Source organism: Sorex fumeus, unplaced genomic scaffold (assembly GCF_029834395.1).
Source record: "Sorex fumeus unplaced genomic scaffold, SorFum_2.1 ptg000030l, whole genome shotgun sequence".
Classification (NCBI taxonomy): Eukaryota; Metazoa; Chordata; class Mammalia; order Eulipotyphla; family Soricidae; genus Sorex; species Sorex fumeus.
Genome location: NW_026606087.1, coordinates 7,476,622 through 7,492,996, shown reverse-complemented (window position 1 = coordinate 7,492,996; position 16,375 = coordinate 7,476,622). Strand labels below are relative to the sequence as shown.

The 16,375-nt window shown below is 49.4% G+C and overlaps 1 protein-coding gene across 3 annotated transcripts in view; it reads left to right on the top strand.

Moving 5' to 3' along the window:
* Window positions 1–16,375, top strand: part of AMPD3 (adenosine monophosphate deaminase 3) — a 49,743-nt gene that overhangs the window by 14,658 nt on the left and 18,710 nt on the right. For all 3 annotated transcript variants that reach the window (XM_056116118.1, XM_056116117.1, XM_056116116.1), the window contains exons 3-5: window positions 8,506–8,713; window positions 12,773–12,935; window positions 15,358–15,577. In XM_056116118.1, the coding sequence (XP_055972093.1) occupies window positions 8,506–8,713; window positions 12,773–12,935; window positions 15,358–15,577 (591 nt within the window). The remainder of the gene's footprint in view (window positions 1–8,505; window positions 8,714–12,772; window positions 12,936–15,357; window positions 15,578–16,375) is intronic.

The following is a 16,375-nucleotide window of genomic DNA, read 5'->3' as shown; positions in this document are numbered from 1 at the left end:
GGGTACTGTGGTGCTGGGGATACCCAGAACATCCTGGTGGTGCTGGGGGCCTTCAGGTACTCACCCGGCAATACTTGGGGAACCACATGGTGTCAAGAATTGAACTTAGGTCAAGTGCGTGCAAGGCATCTACCTTAACTAATGTACTATCTCTTGGCCCTGATAGACATCTTTTGCAAGTAGAACACCACTTTTTCCCCCCTGGTTTTTTCGGCTGGAGCGATAGCATAGCGGGTAGAGTGTTTGCCTTGCACGCAGCTGACCCGGTTTTGATTCCTCCGTCCCTCTCGGAGAGCCTGGCAAGCTACCGAGAGTATCCTGCCCACACAGCAGAGCCTGGCAAGCTCCCTGTGGTGTATTTGATATGCCAAAAACAGTAACAACAAGTCTCACAATGGAGACGTTACTGGTGCCCACTCTAGCAAATCGATGAACAACGGGAGGACAGTGACACAGGGTTACATACTCTGTATTGTTCAGGGCTACTCTTAGTGTGGTGCTGGGGGCTGAGGGCAGAGTGCTCCCAGAGGTGCTCCCAGGAGCATGTGGTGCTGAGGGAGTGAACCTATGCGTCAACATCCACTCTGACCCTTTGAGCTATCTCCCTCGCCCCAGAAGAACCTCACTTTATCTTTTTTTGGTGTGGGGGAGGGAGCCCACACCTGACTGCGTTCAGGGCTTCCTTCTAGCTCTGTGCTCAGGAATCACTTCTGGCAGAACTCTTGGGACCATATGGGGTACCAGGGGTTGGACCTGGGTTGGCTATGCACAAGGCAAGTGCCCGAGCCACTGTTCTGTCGCTCCGGTCCCCTGAAGAACATTACTTTTAAATCTTGAGACTAACCCTTCCTCAGCCCGGGACAGAGCTTAAGATTCCTGCATCTGTGGAAGCAGGAGGGATGCAGGGTGTGGCTCCCCAGGATGGAAGTGCTCCCTCCTGAATGATGTAGGACCAAAGGATGGCCTGATCCCTATCACTCTCAGGCAACCAGTGAACCTCCCCAAAACTGAGCACCCCACTTTTTTCTTTCTGTTTCATTGCTCATTAGGGGGACCTTCAGTCAAATATCCAGGCGTGGACAGTTTCTTGGGATTGCCCTGTGAAGAGGAAGGGGGCTCCCAGCCTATCTCCGGCTCCTCCCTTACCTTCTGGAGTATAAGGCTGACAGGGACCCTCCCCCCAGGTGCCCACGCTCTGGAGGCTGTAGCAGATCTCCATGGATGGGGTCTCCTGTCTGTGAGTTTGTGTTTCAAACTGGATCTTGAGATGCAGCTTCCAGGTTTTTTTTTTTTTTTGAAAATAACTTTCTGATCTTGGCTCTGATAAGTTGGTATATTTTTGGTTCTTGATGAAGGCCTCAGTGTATATGTGTCTAATTTAATTTTATTTTCCTATTTACTTACCTTTGGCTTGAAATATTATGGGACTTCAGGGATTTAGCTTCATGCCTGTTTGTGGTGTGATATTAAACTTAACTACCTGGAAAATCCCAGGCCCCTACCACCACAGCAGGATCCTCTGCTCATTCTGACCACTTCCTTATTCCCCGTCACTCTGGTCCCCACTCAACATTCACCCGTCTAGAATTGAGTTTTGTTGTTTCTTGCAACTTTGTTCAATGCATATTCCACATATTAGTGCAACCATCCAATAATTGTCTTTCACTTCCTTACTTATTTCACATAGCAAAATCACCTCATGATACATCTATTTTGTCCTCCAAAGGTTTACTTACCATTTCATCTTTTTTTTTTTTTTTTTTTTTTGCCACACAAGGCTGCACTCAGGGGCTACTCCCGGCTAAGTACTTGGGACTCATTCCTGACACTGACAATGTTTAGGGGACCATGTGGTGCTGGTGATAAAACCTGAGCCTCCTGCATGCAAAGCATATACTTAGCCCTTTGAATTTTCTCCTTGGCTCATGATTTTATCCTTTTTAACGACAGAATGATACTCCATAACAAAACGAACAAACACTGTCCTCCCGTTGTTCATCGATTTGCTCGAGCGGACTCAGTAACATTTCCATTTTGAGCCTTGCTGTTACTGTGTTTGGCATATTGAATACGTCATGGGTAGCTTGCCAGGCTTTGCCATGCAGGTGAGATACTCTTGGTGGCTTGCCGGACTCTCTGAGAGGGGCGGAGGAATCAAACCCAGCTAGGCTGAGTTGGCTGCGCGCAAGGCAAATGCCCTACCGCTGTATTATCGCTCCAGCCATAAAAGATATCTATTTATATATTTAATATATGTATAGCTTTCTTAGCCAGAATTGATGGAATAGTTGAATTCATATTTCATATTTTGACTGATAATAATGTGCTATAATAATATATTATAATTTATATACAATATAAGTGTAAACATAAAAACACCAGTTTGAATTAATACCTTTTTGTACTTTGGATAAGTTTAGTGTTGCTGATCCTATGAAATTCGCATTTTTGTAGTTTTTTAAAAAATTTTCCCCCTTCCCTAATCTTTCCCTCCCCTTCTCTCCTCTCCTCTCCCCTTCCCTTCCCTTCCCTTCCCTTCCCTTCCCTTCCCTTCCCTTCCCTTCCCTTCCCTTCCCTTCCCTTCCCTTCCCTCCCCTCCCTACTTTTCCCTACCCTTCCTTATTGTTTCTGTGATCACCAGTGGTCACATATGCTTGGTTGTAGTGTTCCAGAGCTCACACACTTGATTATGACACTGAACGATCCCAGATAGCAGTTGGAGTCGCTCCTGGCCTGTGGAGTGATACTGGGGGTTGAACTCACAGCTTCATCAGCCTCACACGCACAGAGCAGCCACCCTACTGCCAGCCATCCCTAGGCCCTGGGGTTCACTTGGAATCTCATCCTATTTCTTGACTTTTACTTACATCACAGAAGTGCATAGTTGAAATTTAGTCACCAATGATGACAACCTGCAAAGCCTCTAAGCGACCAAAATACATACTAGGGTTCTTCTGACTATCCCATTTCTTCTTTTTTTAGGAAGCTTTATTGAGATAAAATTATGTATCATGTGATAAACCCAGCTGAAGTGTGAATGTACATAGTTTTTGTATCCTCATAGCTATGTAACTGTTACCACAATTTCAAACATTTTAATCACACTTTCTCCCCAAACCCTCTACCATACAACTATCATTCTCCCAATCTTCCCATTCTCATCTCCAATTTATTCTTCCTTTACATTCTTACTTTAGAATGACTGTTGCACTCTTGCTTCCTGTTCTATTGGGAATGTAAAGACACAAATTAGGGGAAGTTTGGACTTTTGTAGGTAGAATCACAGATGTGATGTGTGATGTGTGACCAGCTCAGTTTTGGGTCAGATTGTCTGGGTTCAAATGACAACTGCTCCTCATACTGTGGACTGGAAGCTGTGGGCAAGTCATTTAACTGCAGGAGGCTGAGATACAAAATGAGAATACCTTTATTAAGGGATCTAGCTGGTAAGAATTAAATGAGCTAATATGCATGACTGTTTAACACAGTGCTTCAAACACCATCTGTGTTCCTGTTTTTGTTACTATTATTTGGCAGTCATCTGTGGAGGAGGAAGCAGAATAATTATGAGAAGCAAACACAAGTATTCAAAGCACTGCAGTCTAAGGATGAAACACCTGTAAGATGGTGATTGCATTGCACAAGGATGCCCCTGAGTCACCTAGAGAACTTTGAACTATGCTCAGCATGTGCTTACTAAGATGTAGGCATTGTGTGTTCAATTATAAAAGCCACACCACAGCCTTTTCTTTTAATTAGCAAAAAAAAGGGACAGACTTTATCTAAAAAACAGACATCCCAGAATAGTCACCTTCTCAAGAATGATTTTAGTAAAATAGATAAGCAGGCATTTATTAGGAATTGGGAATAGTGCAAGGGTTAAACCATGTTGTTTTAGGAAGCATCTTAAATCAGGGGCAGGTGATGTTTGAAATTCAGGACTATTGATAGAGAAGTTTCATTTGAAACTGCCAGGACTCCTACTTTTAAAGAATAGAGAGTCTAAGACTTAATTTAAAAGGTAATAAAAATTTGGGCTGGAGTTATAGCACAGTGGAAAGGGTGTTTGCCTTGCATGCGGCCCACCCAGGTTTAATTCCCAGCATCCCATATGGTCCCCCGAGCACTGCCAGGAGTGATCTTGAGTGCACGAGCCAGGAGTAACTCCTGTGTATTGCCGGGTGTGATCCAAAAAGAAAAAAAAAGGTAATAAAAATTAAATTAATTTTGACCTCTGAGTTTGTGGGAGTGCCTGCTTTTGGCAAGGAGAGGAGGTGAGGAGGACTGGGAAAAGAGAAGGGGATGGAGGGGTGAGTCTTCACATCTGGTCGGCTTCAGCTATGCCAGTCAAAGCTGGTTTGGCATCCAGTCCCTGGGTGGGGGGGGGGGGGTCTATGCTGTGGGGTCTGCATGTGCCTTCTGTATCCCACATTGTGGTTCTTTGCTCCTCCATTCTCAGTCACAGAGTAGGTCCCCTCCCACCAGGGCCCCACCCCACTTCTTTGAGGACCGTTGTAGTGAGCAGTGATTCCTCGCCATGGTGGGTGGAATTTCTGCCTTCATAACAGTGAGTCTCTACCAGAATGATCTGAGGGAGCCCACAGGACTCCCCTTTCTGGAATGTTTCCCTCTCCATCCAAAAATGATCCAGGGAACCACCTCTAACCCATGGCCTCATCGCTCCCCACTCGGGGGTCAGATGAGGTGTCTCCTCTGGAACCCACTCCATGTAGGGAAATGGGTTTCCATCTGTGCTGGCTTATGTCTAGGGAACCCGAGGGCTAAGCTAAATTCAGACTTGTCTTAGAATCACTGGTCAGAAGCAGAGCAGGAGCTGGAGTGAAGGACATGGCTGGAGTAGACAAGGGCCACAGAGTAGGAGGGAGCCCGGCAGGTTCTGTGAGAAGCCGTAACAACAGCCCAGGAGAGCTGCTTACCAGCTGGTGTGAGAACCTTGTTGGGCAAGAAGGTCCCTGTCATTCAGGAGACCAAGCAGCTTCCTGGCCTTTTGGGCACTCGGCCTGCAGCTGGCACCTTCGCAGCCCAACACATGAGGCCTCCAGCTCCTTGGCAACAGGGCGCATTTGCCAGGTGGACGTGTGGGTGGGGAAGGAGGGGCACCAGCTGTGGCATGGAGCAAGTTGGCTTGCTCTGATGCCCTGAGGGTGAGCATGGAGTGTGACAGGTGGGATCAAGGACAGACACCTCTTAATTTGTCCCAAAGAAGAACTTACTCATATCAGCAGAGCACAGAGCTGTTGTTCTCTTGTGCTTGCATGCCTAGCTTTAGCCTGGCAGACTTGATGCTTGGTTAATGTATTTTGAATGAACAATTTCATGCTAATGTCTTATTCAGAGAAGTAGTGAGCTTTCTGTCATTGGAGGCTGCCTCAATGAGAAGATGGGAGTGTATCATCTTTAAAGTTCTTTCCAGGGGCTGGAGAGCTAGTACAGTGGGAAGGGGTTTGCCTTGCATGTGGCCAATTCCAATTCTATGAATCCTGGCACCACATATGGTCCCCCAATTATGATCAGGAGTGATCCCTGAGCATAGAACCAGAGGTACCAGAGGTAAGGTCTGAGATTCACTGTGTGTGACTCCAAAATAAAGAACCCAAAACAATAAAGTCCTTTCCAAGCAAGAAATTCCACAGCTCTGTGACTCAGAGACTGTTTATGGTTGACTGCTTTTTCTATGATGACATGTGTGGGCTTGGCTTCAGCTGGACCTGGGTGGGCAAGAAGGCTGGCATGTAAACACACACACTCAGTTGCTCAGTTGCTGTTCTCGACCTTGGCAGGCTGAACCCTGTTTGTGTGGAGTGGAAACTAGCTATCAGATCTGTGGTAGGAAAAGTCTGTGAAATGGTTTCGAAGATGGGCTGTGTTAATCTCCAGACTGAGTATGAATTGGTCCTGGTCTAAATATGTGAGCTAAGAGCTTTCTCAGGCAGGGAGTAACTGGGAATGTCAGGGGGACTTGAAGCCCTTGGGAACAGCATCGTGCCTGGCTCTGAGGGATGGAGGGGGCCATGGCATGTATCAATGAGCCAGCACTCTCAGTCTTACTGTCCCACAGAACTGGGATCTACCATTACCCTGAATGGACCTGGAAGCAGTTTCTTTCATAGAGTGTCTGGAGAACTGCTGAGTGTGGCCAGCATTGAAGTGGCACTGGTTTATAACAAGACGTAGGTTTCAAATGCACAGCATCATCATTTGGCATCTGGATTTTTATCTTTCTACACTTGAAACATAGGACCCAGGCCAGCAGTATTTCCCAGACAGCTCATCCAGAGGCCTCAAGCTGGGTAGTGTTTGAAGTCAAATTTCCATTTGTTACACAGCAATAGAAATCGAACGTAGGGACCCTCTTCTCGGGTTCTAGGTACCTTTCCCCCTTGCCCAAGATACGAGCATCAAGGTTAGCTCTGATGATCCCAGCCTAAGATGGGTGGGGTAGACGCTGTTGTGCCCCATTGCATGACTTGTCCCTCATGCCTGCTGAGCTCATTGAGTTCACCTGAGAACACCTTCTGCTCACCTGCAGTCCAAGGCTGGAGTCTGCAGTGGTGACTTCAGGAGGACAACTAGGGGGCTGTCCTGGGGGGCACTAGAGAGAAGGAAGATGGGCATTCCTAGGGGGCCACTGGGTTTACCCCCCATCCAGCCCTCAGATCACGATGGTGGTTTTTCACTTTAACCTTCCTGATCTGTTGTTCACCTTACACGTGCTTGCTTCTTCTTGCCAGGACTGGTCTGTAGGCAGTTTGGCTTCAGCTGATTGGGAGTGAAGCTGGCAGAGAGATAAAGCAGCCTAGAGGCACATGGAGTGACCCGGTAGTCATAATCCCACAGAGTCTGGAAGATCCCATTAGAACGTGAAAAGAGCCCAAAGCAATGGCTCATCCTCTCGGTGTGAGGTGCAAAGACCCAGGGTGAGCCTCCCTCCCTCCTCTCATCTGCCTCTGAGCAGGGTGTGCTGGCCTGAATGAGCATCGCCCTGGAGCAGGATGGTTGGCTCTGCTCCATGTGATGGATGGACAGAAGGCGGGGGAAAGCCTGGCTCAAGGCTCCCAGAGCTCAGGCTGCTTCCTGAACCACCCAGTGCATCTGCTCTGCGGGGACGGGGCAGGGCAGAGGCCAACTCCTGAAAAGGAGCTCCCTCCTTTTTCAAGGGGCAAACAGCTTTGTCTCTGAGGATGTGATGCTGCAGGTGGACAAATAAAGGCCAGAGAGCCTTGGCAAGTGGTGAGTGTATATTTCTGGAAAGCTTGTGGTTACTGCACCCAGAGTGGGTTTTGGGAAGTGGCTTGGCCCAGAGCCAGGAGGAAGACAGTTGCTTCCAGGTGAGTAAGAAAATAAGGCTCATTTGGGGAGCCACAGATTTCTCCACCCCTTGAAGGCGTTCCTGGTGCCTGGAGAAGACAAGAATGTCTGTGGGCTTGTCACTGAGATCTTTGCTGGTGATCGTAGGCCTGGGTTGCCGGGATCAATATCTAGGAGGCAGCTGGGCCCTTTGGCACCACATGGATCATGAGGTCAGCTGTTTTCTGCCAGGGAACCCTGCTCAGAGGCAAAGTTGGGGTCTGGGCTCCAGGGGAGGTGGAAGGAAACAGGGGAGAGAGTGCTGGCAGCCTCCCTGTCAGCATTTCTGCTGGCATTAGAAATGTTAATTAATGACGTTAGTCAATAAGGCTGTGCTTGCAAATCTGCTTTGCAAATGTGCTTGTGGCATTTTGAACCAACCTTGTGCCCACTTTCCCAACAGTTTGTGAAGTCATCCTTTGGTGGAGTGCTGACAGGTCCAGAGGGACAAGCAGTTGGTTCTGAGCAATCCCTTTCCCCAAATATGTGCATATTTGTGCCTGCCTGGCAGCGTCAGCCCGGGTGACCCAAGTCAGACTGAAGCAAAGAGCTGTAGGGGCCGGGCAGAACAGAGACCAGGGAGGAGGAGAAGGAGGACTGGCCACATTGCCCTGCAACTTGGCAAAGGCTTTTCACTATCCCTGACTCCTTTATGAAACAAAAAGGTGGGGCTAGCGGATGGTCATGTTCTCTCCTGGCTTCCGGGCCCACTCAGCCTGGGAAACCCAGCGTGACGGTCTGGGGCGGTTCATAGCCCTTCCTGAGGCTGCTGACCTGCTGGGGCTTAGATTGGGGTTATCTGCTGAGAGCATGCAGTGCGCATGCACATGGGAAGTCCTAGCTATTCGCCCTCGCTCTGTTCTCACCTCTCTTGACCTCCAGTGCAAGAACTCTGCAGTGGGCTCTGCCCTCTCTCCGGAGGCATTCACCTTCTCTGTGTGACTGCAGGGCTGGGTCACTCATGTCTGCTTCGTATCTCACTAAGGATGTATGGGAGGAGATGCACAAAGAGGCTGTGTGCCCCGGCCAGCATGGTAGGGCCAGCAGGAGTGGGCTCAGCAAAATCCTCCTGCCCTGAGTGTAACAAAGGACCCTCATCCTCTGCTCATGTTGTCTCCCCTTTTCCCTTGCTTTTAGAAAGAAAAGTTTCAAGATGATTCGGTCTCAGTCCCTGTCTCTGCAAATGCCGACGACACAGCCAGATTGGAAGGGTCCCTCGACAGCCAGCCCGGCCATGTCTCCCCCAACCCCTGTGATCACGGGCACTGCTTCGCAGCCCACGCCAGGGCCCTATGCCATGCCCGAGTTCCAGAGGGTCACCATCAGCGGGGACTACTGTGCTGGGGTAAGGCCTTTCCCACCCCACTGTGTGTGTGTGTGTGTGTGTGTGTGCGCGTAAGTAAATGTGTGAGTGACTGTGAATGTATGAGTGTGCATGTGTGTGAGTGTGTATATATGAGTGTGTGTGCATATTGTGTGAGTATATATATATGTGGGTGTGTCGTCTGCGTGTGTATGTGTGTGTTTGTGTGTATGTAAACTTGTGAGTGTGTATATGCTGAGGCCTCTTGGACTCTGGGGACACCTGGCTTAGTTTGTAGGGGGTCTGTAAGAGAGGGGGAGGGGTTCCTAACTGAAGTTGTATGTGCGGGGAGAGGAGTGTTGGGGGAAATCTGGCTGGTATCTGGATCCCAGCCTATAAATTCCCGATCATCTGGAAGTTCCTCTCTGCCTGCAGACAGTTGTGATTTCCAGGGTGAATGGACTCAAAGTCGTGCATTTGGATGGTTTGCTTGAAACCAATTACTGCAGATTCTGCTTTTCCTATGGGCTTAGGTCAGTGTCTTAAACACAGACTCGGACAGCTCCCCACTACCCCCACCTCCACCTCCACCCCCCGGCTCCCAGGTGATTAATCCAGTTATGGCAAATGGGTATTTTTGCCCATTTGGATGGTGTACTGCTTGAAAAGAACTTCCACTAAGTTAGTGTCAGGGTTCAGTTTGGCTCCAACTCATGGCTCTCAACCTACTACTTCTGTCTCAGTTAGCATTGGTATTCTGTTTCTCCCACCCCTCCCTCCACCAATCTCCCAAACAGTGCAGGCTGGGGTAAGGGGTCTGGGGCTTCTCTGGTGACACTTGGTAACTGGGCAGACTGTCTCTTGCTATGGTTTATCCATGAGGTGCAAATTGGACCCAGTGGTTCTGTGGTACCCAGTGGTACCAGGCCACCGTAATGGTGCTGGATGGGGGGGCTCAACTGTTGGTGCTTCGGGGGACGGGGCATGCATTTTCAGTGATCAAATTTGAGACTTAATGAATATAAGGGACTGGAGCGATAGCACAGTGGTAGGGTGTTTGCCTTGCACGCAGCCAGCCCAGCCGAGCCGTGTTCGATTCCTCCGCCCCTCTCAGAGAGCCCGGCAAGCTACAGAGAGTATCTTGCCCGCACAGCAAAGCCTAGCAAGCTACCAGTGATGTATTCAACATGCCAAACACAGTAACAACAAGTCTCAAAATGGAGATGTCACTGGGCCCACTCGAGCAAATCGATGAACAACGGGAAGACAGTGCAGTGCAGTGCAAATGAATATAAGAATACATTCATGAGAACCAGAGTTATTGTTCAGCAGGTAGGGAATTTGCCTTGCATTGCCTACTTGGGTTTGATCCCCAGCACCTCATGTGGTCCCTTGAACCCTGCCAGGAGTGATCCTTGAATATAGATCCAGGACTAAGTCCTTGGCATGCTGGATGTGAGGCCTCTCCCCCCACAACCATAATAAAAAGAATGCATTCATGTCTCTTGAGTTATCTTCCAGTCCTCTCTCTACTTATTAACATTAATTTTAGAAAACAGCATGTATCTCAGAAAGCAAAGCATTTTACACACATCAGTTTCATTCTAGCTTTAAATTTTAAATTTTGTGTGTGACAAAACCTTTGCATATGGTATAAAATTTAAATGATACAGACCTCATCCACTTTCTCTCCTCAGAATTGATTTTGGTTTCTTGTGTATTCTCACAGAACCTATGTGCTTCCAATTAAGTATGAATATAGAGTTTATTTATTTTTGCTCATATGATAGTTTATACTATACATTGTACTGTGCCTTTGTGTTTTGCTTTACTTAAGGTAATGCTATATCAATATATTAAAATATTATTTTTGGATTTAAATTTTTCTTTATAAGAAATTATAAATTTAAAGAGTTAAATTTTTCTTTATTTTGGGGGGGGTCCTAGGCTGAGCTTAGGGGGGCGCTGGGGAACTACCAGCAACACTCAACCAACCAGGCCACATACTCAATGCAGAGACCTGAGGATGTGGTGCCACCTGGGCCCCCAGTCCTTGGGGAGTCTCTAGGGCTATGCCTGACAAAACATGGAGGGCCATGCAGTACTGGGTTTGACTGAGGCTGTACATGCAAAGCATGCATCCCTAAGTGGGTGCTATCTCCCCAGTTATTGCATTTTTATTATTATTTTTTTTTGTAGTTCATAGTGTTTGATTGTGTGGCTAAATTAGCAAGATATACTTTGATATACTTTGTTATTTCAGCTCATATAGATGGAAGTTTTTTGTTGAGTTGGGAACAGCATATGTCTTGTCTGAAGATGCAGTATCCTGAGCAGGGCTCAGACTGTCCACCTGGCCTCAGGCATGGGGCAGGATAGTCACTGTCACTGTCACTGTCCTCCCATTGTTCATCAATTTGCTTGAGCAGGCCCAGTAACATTGTGAGACTTGTTACTGTGTTTGGCATATCAAATATGTCACGGGTAGCTTGCCAGGCTTTGCCGTGCAGGTGGGATACTCTTGGAAGCTTGCCGGGCTCTCCAAGAGGGGCAGATGAATTGAACTCGGATCTGCTGGATCAGCTGCATGCAAGGCAAACGCCCTACCCACTGTGTTATTGCTCCAGCCCTAAGGCAGGATAGTAGATGGGTTCAATTAAAGTGGCTGACCTCCAGCTCAGCGAGGGGACATTGGCCTGGTGTTTTAACATACTTTTCTACCAGTCTTATGACAGGTGTGTCATGGGGCATTGCTGCCCATAAACTGGGAAGTTAATTTTCAGAGAGCTAGAGGTATGTGAGACTTAGGCTTCCTCTGTAGATGACCTCATCTTCCAGGGGGTATATTCATGGGCATGAGCGTCTCAGTGCCTACATGTGGGTATGTGGTCACTGGTTTCACTGGGATCCTGAGCCCCTCTCTGATAGCCTTAGCCATGGCATGGAGCCCCTGCTGATCCCATACGTTCCACAGACAGTGTTTGCCTTTGTTACTGACAGGGTCAGATTTTTGTCTAAGATGCTTACCTCTTCCCACTGTTTCCAGAAGCCACCAATAAAAGGTGTAAAATGGAATGAACAAATGGACCCAGGGACCATGAAGGTGGGAAAGGAAAGGTTACCTCCTTAATAAAAAGCAAGGAGGAGCATTTGGTACAAGTATAAAGACTTGCATGGGAAGGATGTATAATTCTCTCTAGGACTCAGTTTCCCCATTTGTAAAGTGGGTTACAGTGAGTCTCCAGAAAGGGCTGGTCATATAATACATGCCAGGTGTGTAACACAGCTTGTGGTCATTATGCTTTGGGCTGACTAGTAGGACTCAGAAGCCTGGCATTGGCCCACCAGCAGGTGCAGCTCAGAGGTTCTCTGCGAGTACCCGGCTTCTCTGAGGCAATCTCGGTATTTTTCACATGAGAATAATGGTGCTCACCCGACCAGGGACAGGACGCAGGCTCTGTCTTCTCATGTAGGTGGTTTAATCAGCAGATATGAGGCTGGCTTTGGAGTGTGTAGCCCTGCCCCCATGTTTCTAGGACTGGCAACCCTATCTCTTCTATGTCAGGGCCCCCAGGACCATCCCTGAGTTCTGTGATTCACTAGGAAGACTCCTGTAATCCCACACGGAGCTGTCTTCATGATGCAGATTTGCAGAGAAAGGATTCAGAGGAAATTCTGCATAGAGGAAAGCTCATGGGAGCAATAGGAGGGACCCCCCCCCCTTCTCAGCTCTCCAGAACCCTTTCCAGTGGAGTCTCTAGACCCCAGCAGCTGGTTGTGACAAATTGTCAAATGTTGTTCATGGTGGTGGCTCCTGAGAAACTCAGCCCCCCAATTTTCACAGGGTTGGCCTTCACACCCACAGATGTCGCACACCTCAAATCCCAGACTCCCCAGGGACACTCAGGTACTCCCCATAAACCACAGCATCTTTGCAATTGTGGCACACAGTGCATTGCTCTTACCAGACAGATGGGGTGGGGTGGGGGGGGCACTCCCCAAACCCATATTCCCTGCTGTTGTGCAAGTGCCAACCTCTTGCTAAGACCAGCGCTCTTTGGCCGTGTATTTGATCACTTTGCTGCCCACTCCTTTCTGCAGATCACCCTGGAGGATTATGAGCAGGCGGCCAAGAGCCTGGCCAAGGCTCTGAAGATCCGGGAGAAGTACGCCCGGCTTGCCTACCATCGCTTCCCGCGGACCACAGCTCAGTACCTGGGCCACCGGCGGGCTGACACTGCATCCCCAGAAGAAGGTCTTCCAGGTATGAACTAGCAAGGGGGAATAGGGGTACTCAGGGGGCGTGGCTTAGTTCTTGGTCGAGATACTCACTGAATGTGTCCTCCAGATGAATATTTAGACAGAAGGTCTAAATTCTGGTACTTTCTGATTTCCCTGAGGATTGCTTCTCTGGCCCTGTGGGGCCACATCACCACAGACGGAGCTGAGCTGTAGAAAAAAAGAGATGCACAATAGCACGACAGGTGGGGCCCCTTACAGGCTGCACCGGTGCCTGGGCCCCTGCACGAGACTGACCTGGATTTTATCCCTTGACCAGGATTTAAACCCTACCACCCTATATGGTAGCCCAAGCCCCACCAGGAGTGATCTTCAAACATGGAGCTAGGAGTAAGCCCTGAGCACTATCAGGTGTGGCCAATAAATATAATCAAAGGAAGGAGAGAGGGAGAGAGCAAGAGCGAGAGAGAGAACGAGAGAGCGAATGAGCAAGAGAGAGAGAGGGAGGGAGAGAGACTGAATGAGCGAGAGAGAGAGAGAGAAAGAGAAAGAGAGAGTGAGAGAGAGAGAGAAGAAACTGATGCAGAGGAAAGACAGTCCTTGACTTTAGAAGTCTGCTGTGTCTGGAGGGCTATTAAGACCCTGGGATCAGACAATAGAAGTGGCATTGGGGCCAGGGCAGGTAGGGAGAGACCCAGAGGGCACGCCTGCAGCTGTGGGAGGGTTAAATGCATCTGCCCTGAGGCCTAAGTGCCACCTCTCTCCAGCCTGTTTGTCAGTCTGTTTGTGTCTATCTCTTGGGCCTGTTGTGACGATTAAATGTTCAAATGTCTGGGGTGCCTTTAGTGCAGTCTAAGGGACAATGAGTGAGTATTTAATATGGAGGGACTTTGAGCATTTAACGCTGAGAGGCATCAAGTAAGCATTTAACGTCAAGGGGCCTTGAGGGAGTATTTGACAAATGGCAGTCTGGGTGTGTGACTCGAGTTGGGGAGAGCAGGGGCCCAGGCATCTGTGCAGCCTGTGAGGGGACCCAGAACAAGCAGAGCTGTCAGGGGAGGGAGGAGGGTGAATATGGATTCTGACAGGGTGGTGAGGTTCCAGGGTCTGAGCACGTGCCCGAGCCTGGCGCCCCACAGTCTGAACCAGCCCCTACACTTGGTGTCAAGAACAAGGCGGGTTTTGTGACACCTGAAACCGAGAGACCACAGCCCTCTGGGCACATTTCCTTGTGGCGGGGAAGTCGACCACTTTTGCCCCCAGTTTTGGCAAAAACAGGTGAGGAGTGATAGCCAGATGTGTCCCTTATCCGTAACAGGGGCTGTGGGGGCGGTGGCATCCTGCACTCTGCCCCCCACCTTTGACTTACAAGCTGTTGGCATGCTTTCAGGGGTCCTATGCTGCCCGTGGCTGTGTCTGATGGGGGCATGTGCTATCCTGGCACAAGTTGGTCTGTTCTGAACACTGATGGGGACAGCCAGAGTTGCCCAAGTTGCTGTCTTCTGATGGCAAGGCTCCTAGGGTTTCTGTCTGTCCAAATGGGCAGCTGGCCAACTGCCCTGTGCACTGAGGTCAGTTGAGGTGTGGAGTTGATGCCCTCAGTCTTACAGTCATTTTTATAACCTGCTCCTTGTGCACAGACAGGACTTCCCAGACTCAGGAAAGCCTGTTAGAAGAGAGGTGGGTATGCGATTCATATGTTGAGCATTACCATTCACAAAGCATTACCCTCAGCCCACTATTGAGGCCCTCACGTCGGCCCACTGGGTAAGACCAGTGATGCTTCCCACAGGTAAGCAGGCGGGGACAGAGAGGTGAAGTGCTTGGCTCAATTCTCATAGCTGGGAAGTAGCCAAAAGGCATTTTCTGCTATGCGTGGGTCCACCAGCTCTGCCCATGAGCACAGAGTGAGAAATAAGCCTTGAGCACTATTCGCCCAGAATACCTCTATCCCCACTGCCTATTAAAATTTTTTTGATTGGGGGCCTGGAAGGATAGTACATGAAGCAAGGCTCTTGATAGCTGTCCTAACTCTGGTTCAAATCCCTGGTACCACGTAGGAGCACTGTTGGGATTACTCCTCCGGAGAATAGAGCTAGGAACAACTTCTGAGCACTACCTGGTGTGATGATCCAACACTTCATCCACTAAATAAATTTTAAAAGAAAAAGCTTTTGTTTACAGTGGATGCCATGTGTCAGGGAGTATTCTAGCTACTGCGGGTATAGTAATGAGCAAATCAAACTTGTGTTTAAAGACATGAAATCATTTTACCTAGTGCTGAGGGGTAAGGAGAAGCAGGGGAGGGCAAGTGAGGTGCAGTGCCTGGCAGGGGTGGGTGGGTGTGAGGAGACTAACCAGCACCAGCTCATCAGGATGTAACTTGGGAGCCCACTTGTGCTCAGAAGGTCAAGGGCACTTTGCCGTCACTCTATTCCCTGTTGCAGACTTCCACCCTCCCCCAAAACCTCAGGAAGACCCCTACTGTCTGGATGATGCGCCCCCCAACCTGGGCTACTTGGTCCGAATGCAGGGGGGCATTCTCTTCGTGTATGATGACAAGACAATGCTGGAGCACCAAGAGCCCCACAGCCTTCCCTACCCCGACCTGGAGACCTACACCGTGGACATGAGCCACATCTTGGCTCTCATCACAGATGGCCCCACGTAAGCCCACCCTTTGTCAGAGCCCGGCCCTGCCTGCCTCTGTGGTTTGTGTGTGGAATGAGTGTGGAGCCAGGCTGAGGGGAGGTGTGTGGGCCCAGGGCCTGGGAAAGACCCACCAAACTCTTGCTCTGGGTATTCCAGCGTGTCAGTCTCCCCACAAAGAGCAGTTTCTCCTTTCCCCAGTGCTTTGTGCATTTTTGCAACAATTTTCCAGTGCAGGCCTGCAGAGTCTTAGAGCTGGTGCTGCAGGTCCCTTCTGCATGCCTTAACATGCAGCTTCTGTGGGTGGGTGGTCCCCTGCGCCCCTGAGAATGACTGTCCTCCTGCTTCCCAGGCAGGGTTCCCAGCCCTGGGCATCCCTGGGCTGGAGAGGGGTGACAAAGGTGGTTGTATCAGGACCTCCTATTTTCGGAGGGGAGAGAAGGGAGCTTGGGACTATATATCAGAGCACCATGAGGCCTGAGGCCCATGTGGCCCAACTCCACTCACCTGGCAGGCAGCTATCTTCTGACTTTTGGTGGGCACTGCAGCGGGCCACTGAGAGTGAAGCCTGGACTGGGTGCCCTGAGTGCTATGTTGGGTGTGCCAGCCAGGACAGGAATGTGGGGCACTTTATCTTTCCTACCTTTGGGTTTTGATAGGAATGAGTGTGGAGCCAGGCTGAGGAGAGGAGCGTGGGCCCAGGGCCTGGGTGTCAGGGCCTTGGGTCTCACTGATGGGTTTGGGGGAACTGAGTGAAGCTGGAAGGAGACGGTAGTGTGAGGAGGCTGCCCTTAACCCCTGGGAAGAAAGGCTACC